General features: G+C 44.3%; 1 protein-coding gene across 1 annotated transcript; it reads right to left on the bottom strand.

Moving 5' to 3' along the window:
- Positions 1–261: 261 nt before the first annotated feature.
- Positions 262–15577, bottom strand: LOC310854307 (augurin-A-like; the record flags this gene model as incomplete). Its single annotated transcript, XM_083758905.1, has 3 exons — positions 262–411; positions 10068–10243; positions 15493–15577. 3 exons carry the CDS (start codon positions 15575–15577, stop codon positions 262–264), a joined length of 411 nt encoding a protein of 136 aa, XP_083615031.1.
- Between the last annotated feature and the right edge of the window lie 819 nt (positions 15578–16396).

Genomic DNA, 16396 nt, shown 5'->3' with positions numbered 1-16396 from the left:
AATTGTTATTTTTGATAAACGTTTGCCAAAAAGCATGGCATCTCAGACAAAATCTTATCCAACGACAAAAAAATATTCTTTAAGTTTTGGGTCTGAGAGGCAAAAAATGTCATCAAATGGTGGTCCGTGGCTCAAAAAGCAGAATAAATAATCGGCCAATTGAAAATGAAACCAACTGTCTCAACGGATCAAGATCATTGAGAATCCAGCAGCAACAAGGCGAACGTGGCAAGGGGGGCGTGTCCCGCGGGATGGCCATTATCAGTAGTAGTCATAATTGACATTGGCGCCGTGTCGGTAATTGGCGGGATCCCGGGGACCGATGGGAGCGTCCTCGTCGTAATGATGCTGCCGTCCTTGATCACTGGACCGCGAGCGATCCATCCAATAGGAGAGGTCCATCTCCAGCCTCTGTTACGGACGGGGAGGACAGGGACAGGAGGAGAGTCAATGATGTCAATGATGATGCACAGGGACAGACAAAGCACGCACATGTTGAGCTATTTTCATCATTGGCATAATGTGCCCACACCATTAACAACCATTAACCATTAACAAATCAAAATTTCATCATGCTTTATGTAGCATGTGACATGTCAAACTAGGGGGTTTTGATGATGCTGAATCCATTCCAAGCATTCGTTTTGCACAAAAACACTCGTTGGGCTATGGCTATGGCCGTTTTTAGCCCAAGGAGTGTTTTTCTTTACAAAACTAATGCTTGGAATGGATTCAGCATCATGAAAACTCCCTAGTTTGACATGTCACATTTTTTTTCCCTTCTATAGGTTGTTAACACCTTGAGGGCCCGGGCCTATTTAATCCATTAATAAAATGTGCCCATCGTCAGCAAGCGCCTCTAGGCTGTAGAGCGATGCGATCAGTTTTCATAGCACTAATTTGACGGAGATTATCAATCTCCGTCTCGGGCACATGACCGTGCACTTGAACTTGACGGTGATTTACTTCATGGGCCCCGATGGTGTTTTAATGGTGTGGTCACACAAAATTGCTCAACATATGCAAGTTGAAGTTAGCATCCGGCAGTTTCTACATGCTGGGGACCCATACTCAACATTTCTAAAATAAAACCTTGGTGTACTCAGCAACTCAACATGTCCGGGTTCACAATGGGGTAGTTCCAATGTTTGGAACTATAGCCCATATAGCCCCCCGCTTTGCGGCGAGATCAAAGCGTGTCGCCACTCTCTTACTAGATTACTCTGGTGGAATGTAACTAAGTAAATGCACTTAAAAGGACCACTTCACCATTTTTCAACCTATCTTCATAGAATAGGTCCTCTAATCATGATAATATAGCACAATTTATTTCTACTCAGTCTGTGTCTCATAGGAGGCCTGTGGGCAGTTCAGAAACCCGTCCACCAGTGACATCATTGTTAGACAGATTATTTACAAAAATGTTTAGATTTTTATTGTTGTGAGAACGAAGGCTTCCATTTTCGCATTGCAACATTTCAGGACTTTTCAGGACTACAGAATTGTTATACATGGTTTTTTGTTATAGATGTCCCTCGGATGTCCCTTGGTTTGGACAGCCCTTTACATTGATTCATGGTACAGTATATAGGGTATGCATTGTACCAGTGTTGTTTTTGGCAGCAAGTTTTAGTCGTAGTCCCTTGAATAGTTTTAATTTAGTTTTAGTCACGCACACCAATGGATGCACTTTGCAAGTAACCTGCATGGTGCATAGCCAGACTTCATCTGCCCCTAATGCATATGCAAATGCCCCCACGCAGTGCAGCGCAGTGGTATATTAGCATCGCAACGTGAGGCTACTTTGCAAGTGCATGTTCATCCTTCAATTGTGTGTACACAGTACAGTACAATATGTGTGCACGTGTGGGGCCAAGGGAAAGGCCCTGTACACACACAGGCATACTAATGAAATACATGTCTTATAATGAGAGCAAAGGTTTATGCCAAAACGTGATGGAGACACAAGCACTCTATCACAAATGTATCCTTGAACTAAACTCCCACACACACACACACACACACACACAGCCCATTCAGACAGTAAGGTCGGTCTATTCATTAAGTAAGATTGACGTGCGGAACGAGAGCTTTGACGACATTTATTCTCCCCGACCGTGCTTCGTCCACAAAGAATCCACACTTATGCTGAATAATATTCTGACAGGAATGTCATCAACGCTCCAAGGCCAAATCTATAGGCACATTCATACATATACCATACTACCTTACACACCTGCTCTCTTTATTCTGGGGGATCCATCGCCATTAAAACACCTCCGCACCTCTAGCTGACTGGATTCATACAGCATTAATGGTGGGCAGGAAAATCATTGAATGGAAGTGTGAGGATTTGCCTCCAGCACATGTATGGTTCACTCAGCTTGGTATTGTGCCTTTGGTCGAAAACAGAACCCTGGTCGCAATGACTATGCAATCAGGAAGCTTTGAATGCAGATTGCGTCCCCTAGATGTGTCACAGAGACTTATTTTTTTTGGGAGTGTTCTACCCATTGCTGGCTGTCTGAATACCAAAAAGTAAATACAAAATAAAGTAATTTAAATTATTATAGCAGCTTTAATGCGTCCCACAGGTTGATATGGAATACTGATTGTTGTAGCGACTACTTCTTCAGCTTTAATGCGTCCCGCAGGTTGATATGGAATACTGATTGTTGTAGCGACTACTTCTTCCCATCAAATCAAATCGTAGTAGTGCTATGAGGCTGAGCTGTCGGCAGGAACTATATGACGCGTTTCTTTCAATCAAATCCAGAAATTATTATTGTAGTTAAGGTGATTTATTGACAAATAAACAAAGTCCAAGAATGTACTGAAAATGTTGATAAATGAAAACGTACTCTGTTGGTATAAACGATCAAAAGATAAACGTAAACGGTCAACAGAAGATATTGAGCCTAGAGCTCACCCCCATTCTCTCACTGAATGCCACTGCCCAGACACACAGCTGACATAAGTAAAATGATTAGCAGACACACAGCAGGAGCTCATCAATCAGGTAAGGGCTGTGGCACATCGAAAACCCAAGCGTGGGAAAAATAAACAAATAGTATAAACAACAAACAAAATGTATATTTTGGCTCCTACACTGATATAGTATTGATTTCAGCTGTTATGCAAACATGACCCTCTTTAATTACTTTAGTCTATATTATCTTAATGACTATAGTATTACATTTGTATTGACTTTTGTACATGTCCAATATATTTGTTTTCATGTTAACCTATAAGTATAACTAAATGCATTTGAAATAATTAACTTTTCATGATCCCAATTAAAAGTAATTGCAAAATAATATTTGGGATTCCAATTAAAAAAGTAGCAAAAATAGCAGATCTACAAGGTACTAGATCTGTTTTGCTACTTTTGTGTAACATAGAATGACGAAGTAAAGGGCATAAATTACGAAAAATAAATAAATAAAAATACGTTAAAAAGTTAAAATAAGAGGTTTCTGCCCAACAGTAGGCTATATATTAGGCTATACAGCAGTGTTGTTTTTGGCAGCAAATTTTGATTTTAGTTTTAGTTTTAGTCATAGTCTCTTGAATAGTTTATTTAGTTTGTCACATTCTAGTCACCTGGAATGTCTTAGTGTTAGTCTAGTTTTAGTCGACTAAATCTACAGTTGATTTAGTCGACTAAAATGTATTTTGGTGGGCCTTGATGCCGTCATAATGACTGATTTTACACTTGCTGAAAATAGCCGATCTACAAGCTCACAAGGCGTCGCAGTGTGAGCTTGTAGATCGGCTATTTTCAGCATGCAACTAATTGTAAAATGACTTATACTGGATCTCTTGTCCACTTCCTAACATTTTAGTCTAGTTTGTTGACGAAATTGTCAGTATATTTACATTTAGTTTTCGTCAGTGAAGAAAGGTCGACGAACATTTTTCGTCTTAGTTTTAGTCGACGAAAACAACACTGCTATATAGCCCTCTGGAGTGAAATATAGTGTCCCTCTCCATTTGCTGTGCAAAGAAAACTAAAAAAAATCGACAATCTTCAAGGTCAAGCATTGCATCGCATGCCGTGTTGTAAGCTTGCAGATCAGCAATCTTTTTGTGTAAAAAAAAAAGTGTGTAGTAATTTTATTGTATTTCTCATGTATGTACAGTATATGCAAAGACTAAACATCAATGATGATGTTTAGGTGAAAAAAGAACAGAAAAAAAGTTGTGTAAATATAGATGTTGCCCAAAAGCATCGCTGCATGGGCCTGCAGGGTTAATGATTTTTCTTCTCTTTTTTTTAGCTCCACAGAAATTTTCCCTGAATGAAAAAGATTAGTGTTTTATTGTTGGTGAGAAGGCAGCTGAAAAGTGCATTTGTGAAAAGCAACAATGCGCTAGATTGGCTGTCACTCGGGGGGGGGGGGGGGGGTATGGCGACCGGAAATAGGCCAATATAACGTCATAAAACCGCCCCAAATGTCCCAAAACAGCAAAAAAAAAAAATTACGTGATGTATGTGAAGGGGGGCCCTTTGGGCTTCAGTGCTCAGGGGCCCTCAGAGGTGTTAATCCATAATTGATAGCTTGATTAGCCTATAGGCCTGCCGCAACCGTGATGCCCGCAGCTTTGCTCTACGATAATGATGACAGCGTCCTTGTACGTCAGGGGTCTTCATCAAAGGGGGCTTCAACCCCTGCCCTTCTACCCGTCTGTAAAACAACTGCCCTTTTCCAGACCACCAATGCAGCATTTATACTATGGTGAAAGAAATGCAAATGCCACTCCTTTCCATGCCAGCATTCAGGAGAGTTGCTTTTTCCCCCCCGAAGTCTCTATACATACATCTCCACTAGCTAAAAAGTGCTGGGTTGCGCCCCGAAAATAGCAGATCTACAAGCTCTCAGCTTGAGAGCTTGTAGATCTGCTATTTTTTGTCCAAAAGTGCCCTCATTATATGGGATTTATTTCAGCCCCTGCCCCTCAAGCACGTCCCTGCCAAGGACCCCTTAGCTGAGAGAGAGATGAAGCAAGGATCCTCACTACATTTTGTATAATTTGCCTATTAAACATTTTTCTAGATTTCATGAATAGCTCCATATAGACTTGATTTATCCATCAGTGATGGATTCATGTTTGTTGAATGAGTACAGTTCACCAAAAAATATACTTATTTTCTATCAATTACACACCCCATGAAGCCTTGAATTCGTGCAGATTTGTATATTGTTTGTTATTGCCGCATGATTCCTGAGCCAATAATTTCATGACCAGCAGTGGTTCCCTATGGAGACACAAAGAGTATCCTTTGTATCTCCATATTAGTCTACTTAGAGCCCCATTGTGAACCCGGACATGTTGAGTACACTAAGGTTTTATGTTAGAAATGTTGAGCATGGGTCCCCAGCATTCATCCCGACTTTGCGCTCCTGCGTCTTTCTTGAGTACATCCACATAATGATGTTAATGTTGGACGTCCTCGTGACCGGTGCCCGTGTGTTGGTTCCCACGGCACTAACTTGCTGGCTGGAAGCTCTTGGTGTCTTTGGCAGTGTCCTGCTATAGTATCATTCTCCTGGCTGCCATTTTCTGGCTCACCCTTTGGCATTCCATCATACAGATTCTTGTGTAGGAAACCAAAAATAAAAAGGACCTATAAAAATGTGTCCACGACCCACAGATGGGTCCATACCCACTGTTTGGGAAGCAGTACTCTGGAATGTGCGTTGTTGTCATGTCGGAATACGTTAAAAGTCTTGAGCTTGACCCCCGGGGGGCGGAGCTGCAACACAAGTGCCAGCTGAGATCAATGGAACGCAGCTGTCTGTATACAGCCAATCGTCATCCAGTATAGCCTTGGCATGCTCCCAACCCCCCTGGCCATGTATTGTACACGCACACACGCATTTACTATGAAAACCTGCATGTCCCGTCCGTTAGTTAGTCACCCACGCCATATATGGTCACGCCTCGTGACATTACGCCTCCATAAAATATGGTCACTTTATGTATAAAGTAGAGTATTTACGTATAAGCAGTGCACTCCACACACACACACACACACACGCACACACACACACGATGGGTTCCTAAGAATGATTGCGTGGCGTTATTGTGCTGACCTTGGTTCAGCGGCTGGCTCCATACGCAACAGAACAGGCTGACCTTTTCAGGAGGATGTGATATCACGTCACGATTCTACAATCGTCTAAATCCTGACAGTCATCTGAAAAACTGATTCTATATGTGGTTCTCAAACTATTTCATGTCAAGCAGCCCCAGAATTATATGTATTTGGCCGCCGACCCCCCATCTGAAAATATGTTGTTCCAGCGACCTTGCGTTGGGGCCCGGAGTCATTTGGGGCCCACGGCCGCCCACCCGTCGGACATGCGGCCGAACATGCGCTGCTCCCGTGCTTGCGGTTAGGGTTTGAGGTATAGGTTGTCTGTCTAATGACAGTCGGACCAATAGTATGTCTAAACTAAAGCCTGTTCCCCTCCGTGCCATCGGTAAAATAAAATAATTATTACCGTACATAGTTACTGTGGCATTTACAACTTGTTTTGCAAGTAGTCGACTTGCTACAATGGTAATCATTAAACGGCCACAGAGTATAAAAGTAAGAAAGTACAAGGGGTTTACGTTGCTTTCAGGTCATTCAGTTCCAGGAAATGTAGATGAGATGTCCTTGCTGTGTATAATAGATATAATGCTATATCTGCTATCGGAGGCGTTGAGGGCAGGCTGGACACTGTCACGCTGCCGTGCAGACATTGTGGCTGCTATTCCTATAAGCATGTGTGCTTTATTTTTGCAAGGACGGATGCAGACACAGATACTGCAAAGTGGCAAAGTGTGTATAGCTAAAGTAAGTTTAATGTTTAACGTTGTTTAGTGCAATCAGATAGGACTTTTCTGTTTGGATGTAATGTATGGGCTGTCAAGGCCAGAAAATAGTTTATTTTCCACTCAGTATAGGCGCTTCCCGCATGCGCTCCGGGTATGATAATGATGTCACGCACCCTCTATAGAGACTTAAGACCCCTCCGTAAATCGTCGTGGACCAAGATATTATGTGGATGTTGAAAGGTTAGTAAAGAAAGTAAGAAACGCTCGAAGATGTTGACGTAGGGCATTCATTTACAGGAAGAAAAATAACAACATGAATGGGCGATACAAGGATTCTGCCCGATGGTGAGGGTATAATATGTGCTATATACTATAATTGGAATACAAGGACGGATGCAGTCAGTCGCGGACGCGTTGTGTTTGGAGAGACATTGCAGTTCTCGTTTTTAAAAGCACGCATCCTTGGAGGAAGCTGCGGGAAAAAAGCTGATTATGATCGGTGAAGCTCCTCGACAATATTTGTTCTCTCCATTAAACACAGTGTGCCACGGACCCCTGCCTATGCAACCACTGTAACCTTTGAGCAGATGCACGCACGCACTGTATACATGCACGCACGCACACATATCATATTTCATGGTCATTATATTCATATCCTAGCTCAGTCAGCGGGCAGGGCACTAGGCTCTGTCATGAACAAAGTTAAACACTGTGGACATTTAGGATTCAATGCTTATACACAACTTTACGAATCAGGCATATGTCCGGTGTCTGACTATGCTTCTGGTGTTTGGGGTTGCCGAGAATATGCGAGCTGTAACAACGTGCACCAGTCCATAGAGCTATTCGATCCTTTCTGGGAGTCCATAAACGGACTCCATTGCTAGCAATAAACGGGGATATTGGATGGGAACCTCCAAGCATCAGACACAAATGTGAAATGATACGACTATGGAATAGACTTGTGAAGATGTCTGAGGAGAGACTCACCAAAAAGATCTTTAACTGGGATGTTAGAGGTGGTCACCCCTGGACAAATGAACTGAGAAGTTTATTTGTTTTTTATTTATCAAAATAGATTACAACGTAATGTTCAACAAATTAGAAATACAATGTTCTCCAGATACAAAGAAGACTGGTGTAGGTGTACAAACCTACAGTAAGTTGCAAACCTACTGCCTTATAAAGGACATATACACTGTAGAACAGGGGTCCCCAAACATGTCATTTTATGTGGCCCGCCTGCCTCAAGCAAAAGAAAAAAATATATATATATAGGATATATTTTTCATTAGCACTGGATGAGAGCACGCACGTGCAGGACACAACGCAGCAGCTCATTTTCGGCAAAGTATGCCAAACAATGGAAGAGTTGGACCTGGACTGGTCAAAGCTGGCCGGCATCACGACTGACGTGACTCCTAGTATGGTGGGCGCGTCTCAGGGTCTAATCGGACGCATGAAAGGGAAAATGGAAGAACGTGGTCTCACCGCCCCGCCCACTGTCCACCCAGAGAGGGTTATTTGGTTATTATTTATTTCACAAATAGTGTTGTTTATTTCCTGACTTTTTTCTGTGAAGAAGTACGTGCACTATGCAGCCCTGTAGTGCTGCATGTACAGTACAAGCACTATGCAGCCCTGTAGTGCTGCATGTACAGTACAAGCACTATGCAGCCCTGTAGTGCTGCATGTACAGTACAAGCACTATGCAGCCCTGTAGAGCTGCATGTACAGTACAAGCACTATGCAGCCCTGTAGAGCTGCATGTACAGTACAAGCACTATGCAGCCCTGTAGAGCTGCATGTACAGTACAAGCACTATGCAGCGCTGTAGAGCTGCATGTACAGTACAAGCACTATGCAGCCCTGTAGTGCTGCATGTACAGTACAAGCACTATGCAGCCCTGTAGTGCTGCATGTACAGTACGTGCACTGGAATAATATTTGGTTATGTGTGGCTTTCTGGAAAAAAATAAATGTTTACGTTTAGGCACCCCTGCGATCGTCACACTTTTTCTGTTACAAACTGACCCCGGCCCCCATCAGAGAAGGGAAAAGTTATGTGGCCCTCACAGGAAGAAGTTTGGGGACCCCTGCTGTAGAACCTTATGTGAAGTATAATTTAAACAAAACGATCTCTTTGTGCTCAAATAAGGTCAGGAACATTACCATTAGCACTGGAGGTTTAATGCCACCCCTGAAGATGAGAGATATTGTATGTTCTGTGATCTAGATGAAATTGAAAACGAAGTTCACTTTTTGTTTTACTGCTCTAAATACGATGACTTTAGGGATATTTTGGTTAATAAGATGTCTTCTATATGTGGGGATTTCCTAGATTTAAATGACTATGTAAAAATGGAGATATGTTTTGCCAAAGGGACTTTCGTTGTAGCAGATTCTATTTGTCAAGCTTGGGAAAGAAGACAGAGTACTCTGTATACATCTGAGGTGTAATATAATGAATTATGTAATGTAAACATGCTGTAAATTGCATAAATTATGTAATGTAAAACATGCTGTAATTGCAAATGTGAAATGGTCTTATAAACCCATGAGGGTTGGGCACAAGGTGTGCATGACACGAAAATAAATAAACAATCAATCAATCATGGTTCTAGGGGGGCAGGGGTGGTACGTGGCAACAAAACATGTCTTGCCCATCCAATCAAAGATGTATAATATCTGATTAATTGGGTGGGCATAATTTTTGAGAATGTTCTAGACCATCGTTTTGCCATCAGTACTGTAAACCGGTAATTCGGTTACTGTTGGTCAAAAAGGAGAAGCTAGAATAGAACTGATATGATGATACGTAACAGTCCCTTCTGTCTGTGGTGTTCACATGAGCCTGAGTAGACGATGAAATTAAGTTTTTAAGTGAATTAAGTGAAATATCCCTTTTTAATCAGGACCAGTGTGTGTCCGGCGGAAACCTCGTATGAATCTGATCTCAGGTCAGAATGGGTTAAAGCACCACCTCGCATTATGTTATACTTACCTATTGAAAAATCTACAAGCTCATAAACTTAAACTATAACTATAAACTTGTAGGTCTGCTATATTTTTTTTAATCGTGAACATTTTAACTCAAATCTTTGCTTCTGGGGAGGTCCCTGGAACAACATATTTTCAGATGGGGGGTGCAGAGGCATATCATTTCTGGGGTCCTTGACGTGAAATATTGAGCACCACTGATACAGAAACATAAAGGTTTTTCAGAAAAGTATACCCACCGCCTCGTCGTAGCCCATGCGCATGACCTGCTGGATCCACTGCTGCACGTCGGGCCTGCTGCGGTCCCACACAGCGTTCCTCCTGGGCCTGCTGCTCCGCGCCACGGCCAACAGGAACTGCTTGGCCCGCTCCGGAGCCACCGCCACCGTATCACGTCCTGTCGCCCTGACTGACACTGACACACACACGCACAAACACACACACACACACACAGGCACACCGACACAGCGACAGACAACGCAGAAAGACATGTTCAGGGAAGGTTCAGTCATCAACGTCACCCGTGCGTGACAAATTGTTTAACTTAAAAAAAAGTAAATTAGCGTGAAGCGACGTGGTGTGAAGCGCCGTGTTTCCTGCTGGTGTTTCCGACACGTTTGATGCCGTTGCGTTTGAATCCTGAAAGGTTTTTGGACATACAGTATGAGGCTTACACTCGACAGAGACTTTTACATAAATCTTCTCTTCTGGGGGTCCCTGTGGCATAAAACCTTTCCAGATGAGTGACCGTATACCATGGGGGCCAAATCCATATCAATTTGGCAGTCCTTGACGTGGGAAAAGGTTTGAGAAGCACTAGCTGCATTATTTATCAGTCGGTCGACATGAAGCCAGCTGCCGCTCAGCAGTGGATTGAAAAGGTGTCACTCGGTGACTTGTTGTCAGTGCAGTTTGGACGTCTGTCCATCAGCCAGACAATGCGTCGAGTGAAGAGTATATACAAAGCAACTTCTAGCCTCACCGCCTCTGGCATGGTCATCTGGTCTATAAAGAGAGGTGTTAAACTCGCCCCAAGTGTTTTTTATCACGAGCAGCAGCAGCCAGCAGGGTCCCGCGGGTCATAGTAGGGGCCACACCGCGACAGCTGGAAGCTGGGAGAGAGAATATAGGCTCTATGCACACTGTAGTGTTCTCAGGCAGTGTAGGGAACTGTCACTAAACAGAGTTTAATGACGGTGAAAACTGCAAAAATAATAAACAACACAAACATGCAGGGTCTGTGTTCAGGCATTGTAAACATTTCACAGTAAAAAGAAACCAATTGAGTAGCTAATAACCTACACACATTCAAGGAAGGCAATTAGCAGGATGACATACACCTGCATGTGCACTCTAGGCTACTATGCTCTGCAGACAATTAATGTTCAAGAAATAACTTCCCAAAACTCCAAATAAACTTGTACAAAAGTCAAAGTGGTCACAGAAGGTTTAATAGCTGAAATAACTGAAAACAACAATACAACTTGCTTCTAAAATGCTTCCAAGTGGGTTAGATGGGATTCTAGGCTCACAGCTCTGAACAGCCTGTGATCACATGACAATAATGTACTGATTTGTGTGATGTTGACAAAAACAGCGTGCAAAGCGTAGTTGTTGTCGGGCAGAAACCTTAAAATCTACAATCATTTTTGTTTTGTAAATGTAATACCCTATACTTCATCATACAAGAGTGACGCACAAAAGTATAGAAAACAGCATAGGCCCCTATGTACAAGCTTGCATTGTGGGCTTATTTTTGTCAATTGAGAAAAAAAAAAATTGTACCAAAAGTACAAAATATGCAGGATGTCCCATTTCAAGTAATCAAATGTATAAACAATCTTTATAAATTTGTCATGGCGTAAAAGTACAATATTTGCCTCTGAGATGTAGTGCAGTAGAAGTAAAAAATACAGAAAATTGGAAATACTCCAGCAAAATCAAACCTCACGCAAAATTGTTCTTAAATACAGTACTTGAGTAAATGTACTTAATAGTTATTTTACAGCACTGACAGTAAATGCCGTGTGATTTTATGAAGAGCAGCGTGTTCCACACGCTGGCGTGCATGACCCATGTATAAGCATAGGGCTAAACATTGACCTTTGCACTTTGACCTTGACCGCTCTGAAAATCTGTGGCGCATAGCATGTCCGGAGGCGTCGTCACATCAGATGTGATCAATACAACGGTCAGCGTACCCCTCTCAGACAGACCAGATACTCTAATCAATACACGTTGTACCAACACGATGCAATATGTCATGTTCTTTTTCTTCTTTTTTTAATGTAATGAAGTACGCTGTTCTACTTCTTCACAACACTGCTGCTATGCTATGACACCTGAATTATGAATTATTATACTTACTTATTAACTTATTCTAACGTGATCTCTTAGTTCTTATGTATCATAATTTTATATGCATAAGAAAGTCTCACCTACTACAAGGCTCTCTCTCTCTCTGTGTGTTGAGGTTTCTTTCTATTTTTCACATCCTCAGATATCTCACCTACACTCCAGCCCCCTCCATCTCACTCCTGCTGAATTTGTCTCACCCATTTGACCCCTTACTCTCTCTCACACATTCTCAGAGTGGCATTTCTTTCACCATTAGTAAATGCTGCATTCGTAGTCTGGAGAGGGAAGTTGTTTTACAGACGGGTGAAAGAGCAGGGGCTGAATTAAGCCCCCTTTGATGTATGTGTGCACGTCCCTGCTCCTCTCCTCCGCTTCCACCCCTCCCCTCTACCTCTCCTCCCCTCTCCTCTCCTCCGCTTCCACCCCTCCCCTCTACCTCTCCTCTCCTCTCCTTCCACCCCACCCCTCCCCTCTACCTCTCCTCTCCTCCGCTTCCACCTCTACCTCTCCTCTCCTCTCCTTCCACCCCACCCCCTCCCCTCTACCTCTCCTCTCCTCCGCTTCCACCCCTCCCCTCTACCTCTCCTCTCCTCTCCTCCGCTTCCACCCCTCCCCTCTACCTCTCCTCTCCTCTCCTTCCACCCCACCCCTCCCCTCTACCTCTCCTCTCCTCCGCTTCCACCTCTACCTCTCCTCTCCTCTCCTTCCACCCCACCCCTCCCCTCTACCTCTCCTCTCCTCTCCTCTCCTCCGCTTCCACCCCTCCCCTCTACCTCTCCTCTCCTCTCCTCTCCTCCGCTTCCACCTCTACCTCTCCTCTCCTCTCCTTCCACCCCACCCCACCCCCTCCCCTCTACCTCTCCTCTCCTCCGCTTCCACCCCTCCCCTCTACCTCTCCTCTCCTCTCCTTCCACCCCACCCCCTCCCCTCTACCTCTCCTCTCCTCTCCTTCCACCCCACCCCCTCCCCTCTACCTCTCCTCTCCTCTCCTTCCACCCCACCCCACCCCCTCCCCTCTACCTCTCCTCTCCTCTCCTCTCCTTCCACCCCACCCCCTCCTCTCTACCTCTCCTCTCCTCCGCTTCCACCCCTCCCCTCTACCTCTCCTCTCCTCTCCTTCCACCCCACCCCTCCCCTCTACCTCTCCTCTCCTCCGCTTCCACCCCTCCCCTCTACCTCTCCTCTCCTCTCCTCTCCTCCGCTTCCACCCCTCCCCTCTACCTCTCCTCTCCTCTCCTTCCACCCCACCCCACCCCCTCCCCTCTACCTCACCTCTCCTCTCCTCTCCTCTCCTCTCCTCTCCTCTCCTCTCCTCTCCTCTCCTCTCCTCTCCCTCTCCCTCTCCTTCGCTTCCACCCCTCCCCTCTACCTCTCCTCTCCTCTCCTTCCACCCCCTCCCCTCTACCTCTCCTCTCCTTCCACCCCCTCTCCTCTCCTCTCCTCTCCTCTCCTCTCCTCTCCTCTCCTCTCCTCTCCTCTCCTCTCCTCTCCTCTCCTCTCCTCTCCTCTCCTCTCCTCTCCCTCTCCCTCTCCTCCGCTTCCACCCCTCCCCTCTACCTCTCCTCTCCTCTCCTTCCACCCCCTCCCCTCTACCTCTCCTCTCCTTCCACCCCCACCCCTCTACCTCTCCTTCCACCTCCTCTCCTCTACCTCTCCTCTCCTCTCCTCTCCTCTCCTCTCCTCTCCTCTCCTCTCCTCTCCTCTCCTCTCCTCTCCTCTCCTCTCCTCTCCTCTCCTCTCCTCTCCTCTGCTTCCACCCCTCTACCTCTGCTCTCCTCTCCTTCCACCCCCACCCCTCTACCTCTCCTCTTATACCCTCGTAACACCCCCACCCCTCTACCTCTCCTCTCCTCTGCTTCCACCCCCTCCCCTCTACCTCTCCTGATGATTGAGTAACTGAAAGACGGTATTCAGTGGCAGTCTTCATATGCATGGATATACTGTATACAATTTGCATATGAATGGATTAATGGATTGAGACATGAATAAGCGAGTAATATAATTGCTGAATCCGGTGCGGATGAAGTACATGTTTTGTACGGCATTGTATAGTGGAGTGAAAGTAGGCTACAATATTTGGCTCTGAGGAGAAGTTGTGCTGTTCCTGCCAAAGTGTATGCTGAACCTCAGCTCAACAGTGAGTTAAAATCGAATTCCCCTTAGAAAGAACGACAGAATCGTGATGTAAGATTGGTTAATTTACTGGTGATTCTTCTCCTTTTACAAGGTCATGGAGTAAAAACTGAAACAAACAAACAACATGAGATGTTGTCCTGTTCTTTTTACAGTAGCCATGACATGACCATAAAATGCTCTTTTTTTAACATTAACTTTTTAACTAAATAATGTAAACATGAAATTGTCACAACATGCAAATGATTACATCCATATGAGTTCTAACTTACAGCATTGCCTCCTGGTGAAAGTACATAGAAGGTGAGAGGGAGAAGAATCACATTAATTTATTGTTGCACACAGAGAAGAAGTGGATGCTTCTAAAGCCCTATAACCACACCAAAGGGGGGTTTAGCGTTGCCTGCGATGTGATATGTCCTGTTGCACGTTGACCCACGTTGACCCTAGTGATTCAACGCATGGAATTCAAATGGCCCCAAACCACACCAAAGGGTCGAGACGGTTTTAGTGTTAACTCCTTGCAACCGTTTTGACCCAAGGAGTTGCATGGTGACCCTTTGGTGTGGTTAGGGCTTAACACAAAGGGTATGTTTTCAAGCCCACACAGCTGATTACTATCCAGTGCAATCATCTAAACTCACACACCTGCCTTTACTAATGTCACAGTGACTGAAGTCAAGTCAAAACAAATACTAAAACTCAAAACTATATGCTAATCAATAACTAATCACTCAAACAAATAAACAAACACCTTGTCAGTAACTGTCAGTTACAGTAAGCGGCAGCCCTATTTTACATTCTGTCGTGTAACATATTGCAGTAAAAATAGACGGTCTACAATGTTAAACGTTGAGGTAGTTTTACTACTTTACTTACCGGATTATTTCCAATTACTTCCACTCCACTGTATACAGTCCAGAGGAAAATATAGTAACTTTTAACTCCACTACAAGTATTTGAAAACTTTAGTGACTATAATTACGTTGGAGAATTTTATATTGTTTATTGTAAAAAAAGATATACATTAACCACTTCAGCCATTATGCATTTCGGCTATTTTAAAAAATTGCATATCTACAAGCTCACAATGACGCATTGTTTGTGAGCTTGTACATCTGCTATTTGCACCGACAACAACGCCACAGCGATGTTGTTTCGTCTCGTCTTTACCTGAGTCCACGTGGCAGCAGCAGAGCAGCACAGCTGCAGTAATGAGCAGGCTTCTCACACAGACAGAGAGCTGATGCGGAGCCATGTTGGTGTCTGTCTTCTTCTGAGAGAACTGCAAGCATGTGAATGATGTGATCCTACCTCACTGCTCACTGCTCGGGGTCACTGACTCGGAGAGAATAGGGCCTCCTCCGCACGCACGCACGCACACACGCACACACACATAGACACACACACAGGCCCTCACACAGCAAACATTCCGACCCGAAGGACCTGCCACTGCTCGTCCAGGAATGCCCCCCTGCGTGTGCAGGAGGGCCTTTGCCCCGGGTTGTTAATCTGACTCCGCCAGATGGGGGCGGTATCGAGTTCACAAGTTCACAATATATACAGCATCCATCTGGGATCTCTCAGGGATTTGGTGTTGAAACCGCCGTCCTGTGCCCGGGTTGAACCAGCTGCAGGTCGGGTTGAACCAGCTGCAGGCGGGTTGAACCATTTACCCCCTTTTTTAAACCAGTCCCTTGACTTGAAGTGCTCTCGGGAGGTTCCCTCGTCAGGAAGTGCCCCTCCAGATGAATCAAGTTCCCTTGATTAGGGTGCTGGGTATAAAAAACAGTTTGGAAATGCACTCGCCCTTATTGTGCAGAAACAGGAAATCATTCGTTGCCATGGTTACCTGTTATTTTGTTTGTACAGTTATATTGCATTGCATCGTGTATATGTTTGTGTGACATGTGGATTTCATTAATATGGACATTTAAAAGGAATTACAGCCTGAATGTCAAAAGACATTTCATATACACCCATGGCGTTTATAAATCATTGTGTTAAAAGTTGTTTTGTTTGTGTGGTTTCATGTATAGTTTTTCACGGTGGAGTAAATAAAGAGCCCTTGTTAACA

The sequence above is a fragment of the Protomyctophum parallelum genome (assembly GCF_964188405.1).
Source record: "Protomyctophum parallelum genome assembly, chromosome: 23".
Classification (NCBI taxonomy): Eukaryota; Metazoa; Chordata; class Actinopteri; order Myctophiformes; family Myctophidae; genus Protomyctophum; species Protomyctophum parallelum.
This window is presented reverse-complemented; position numbering and strand designations above follow the sequence as displayed.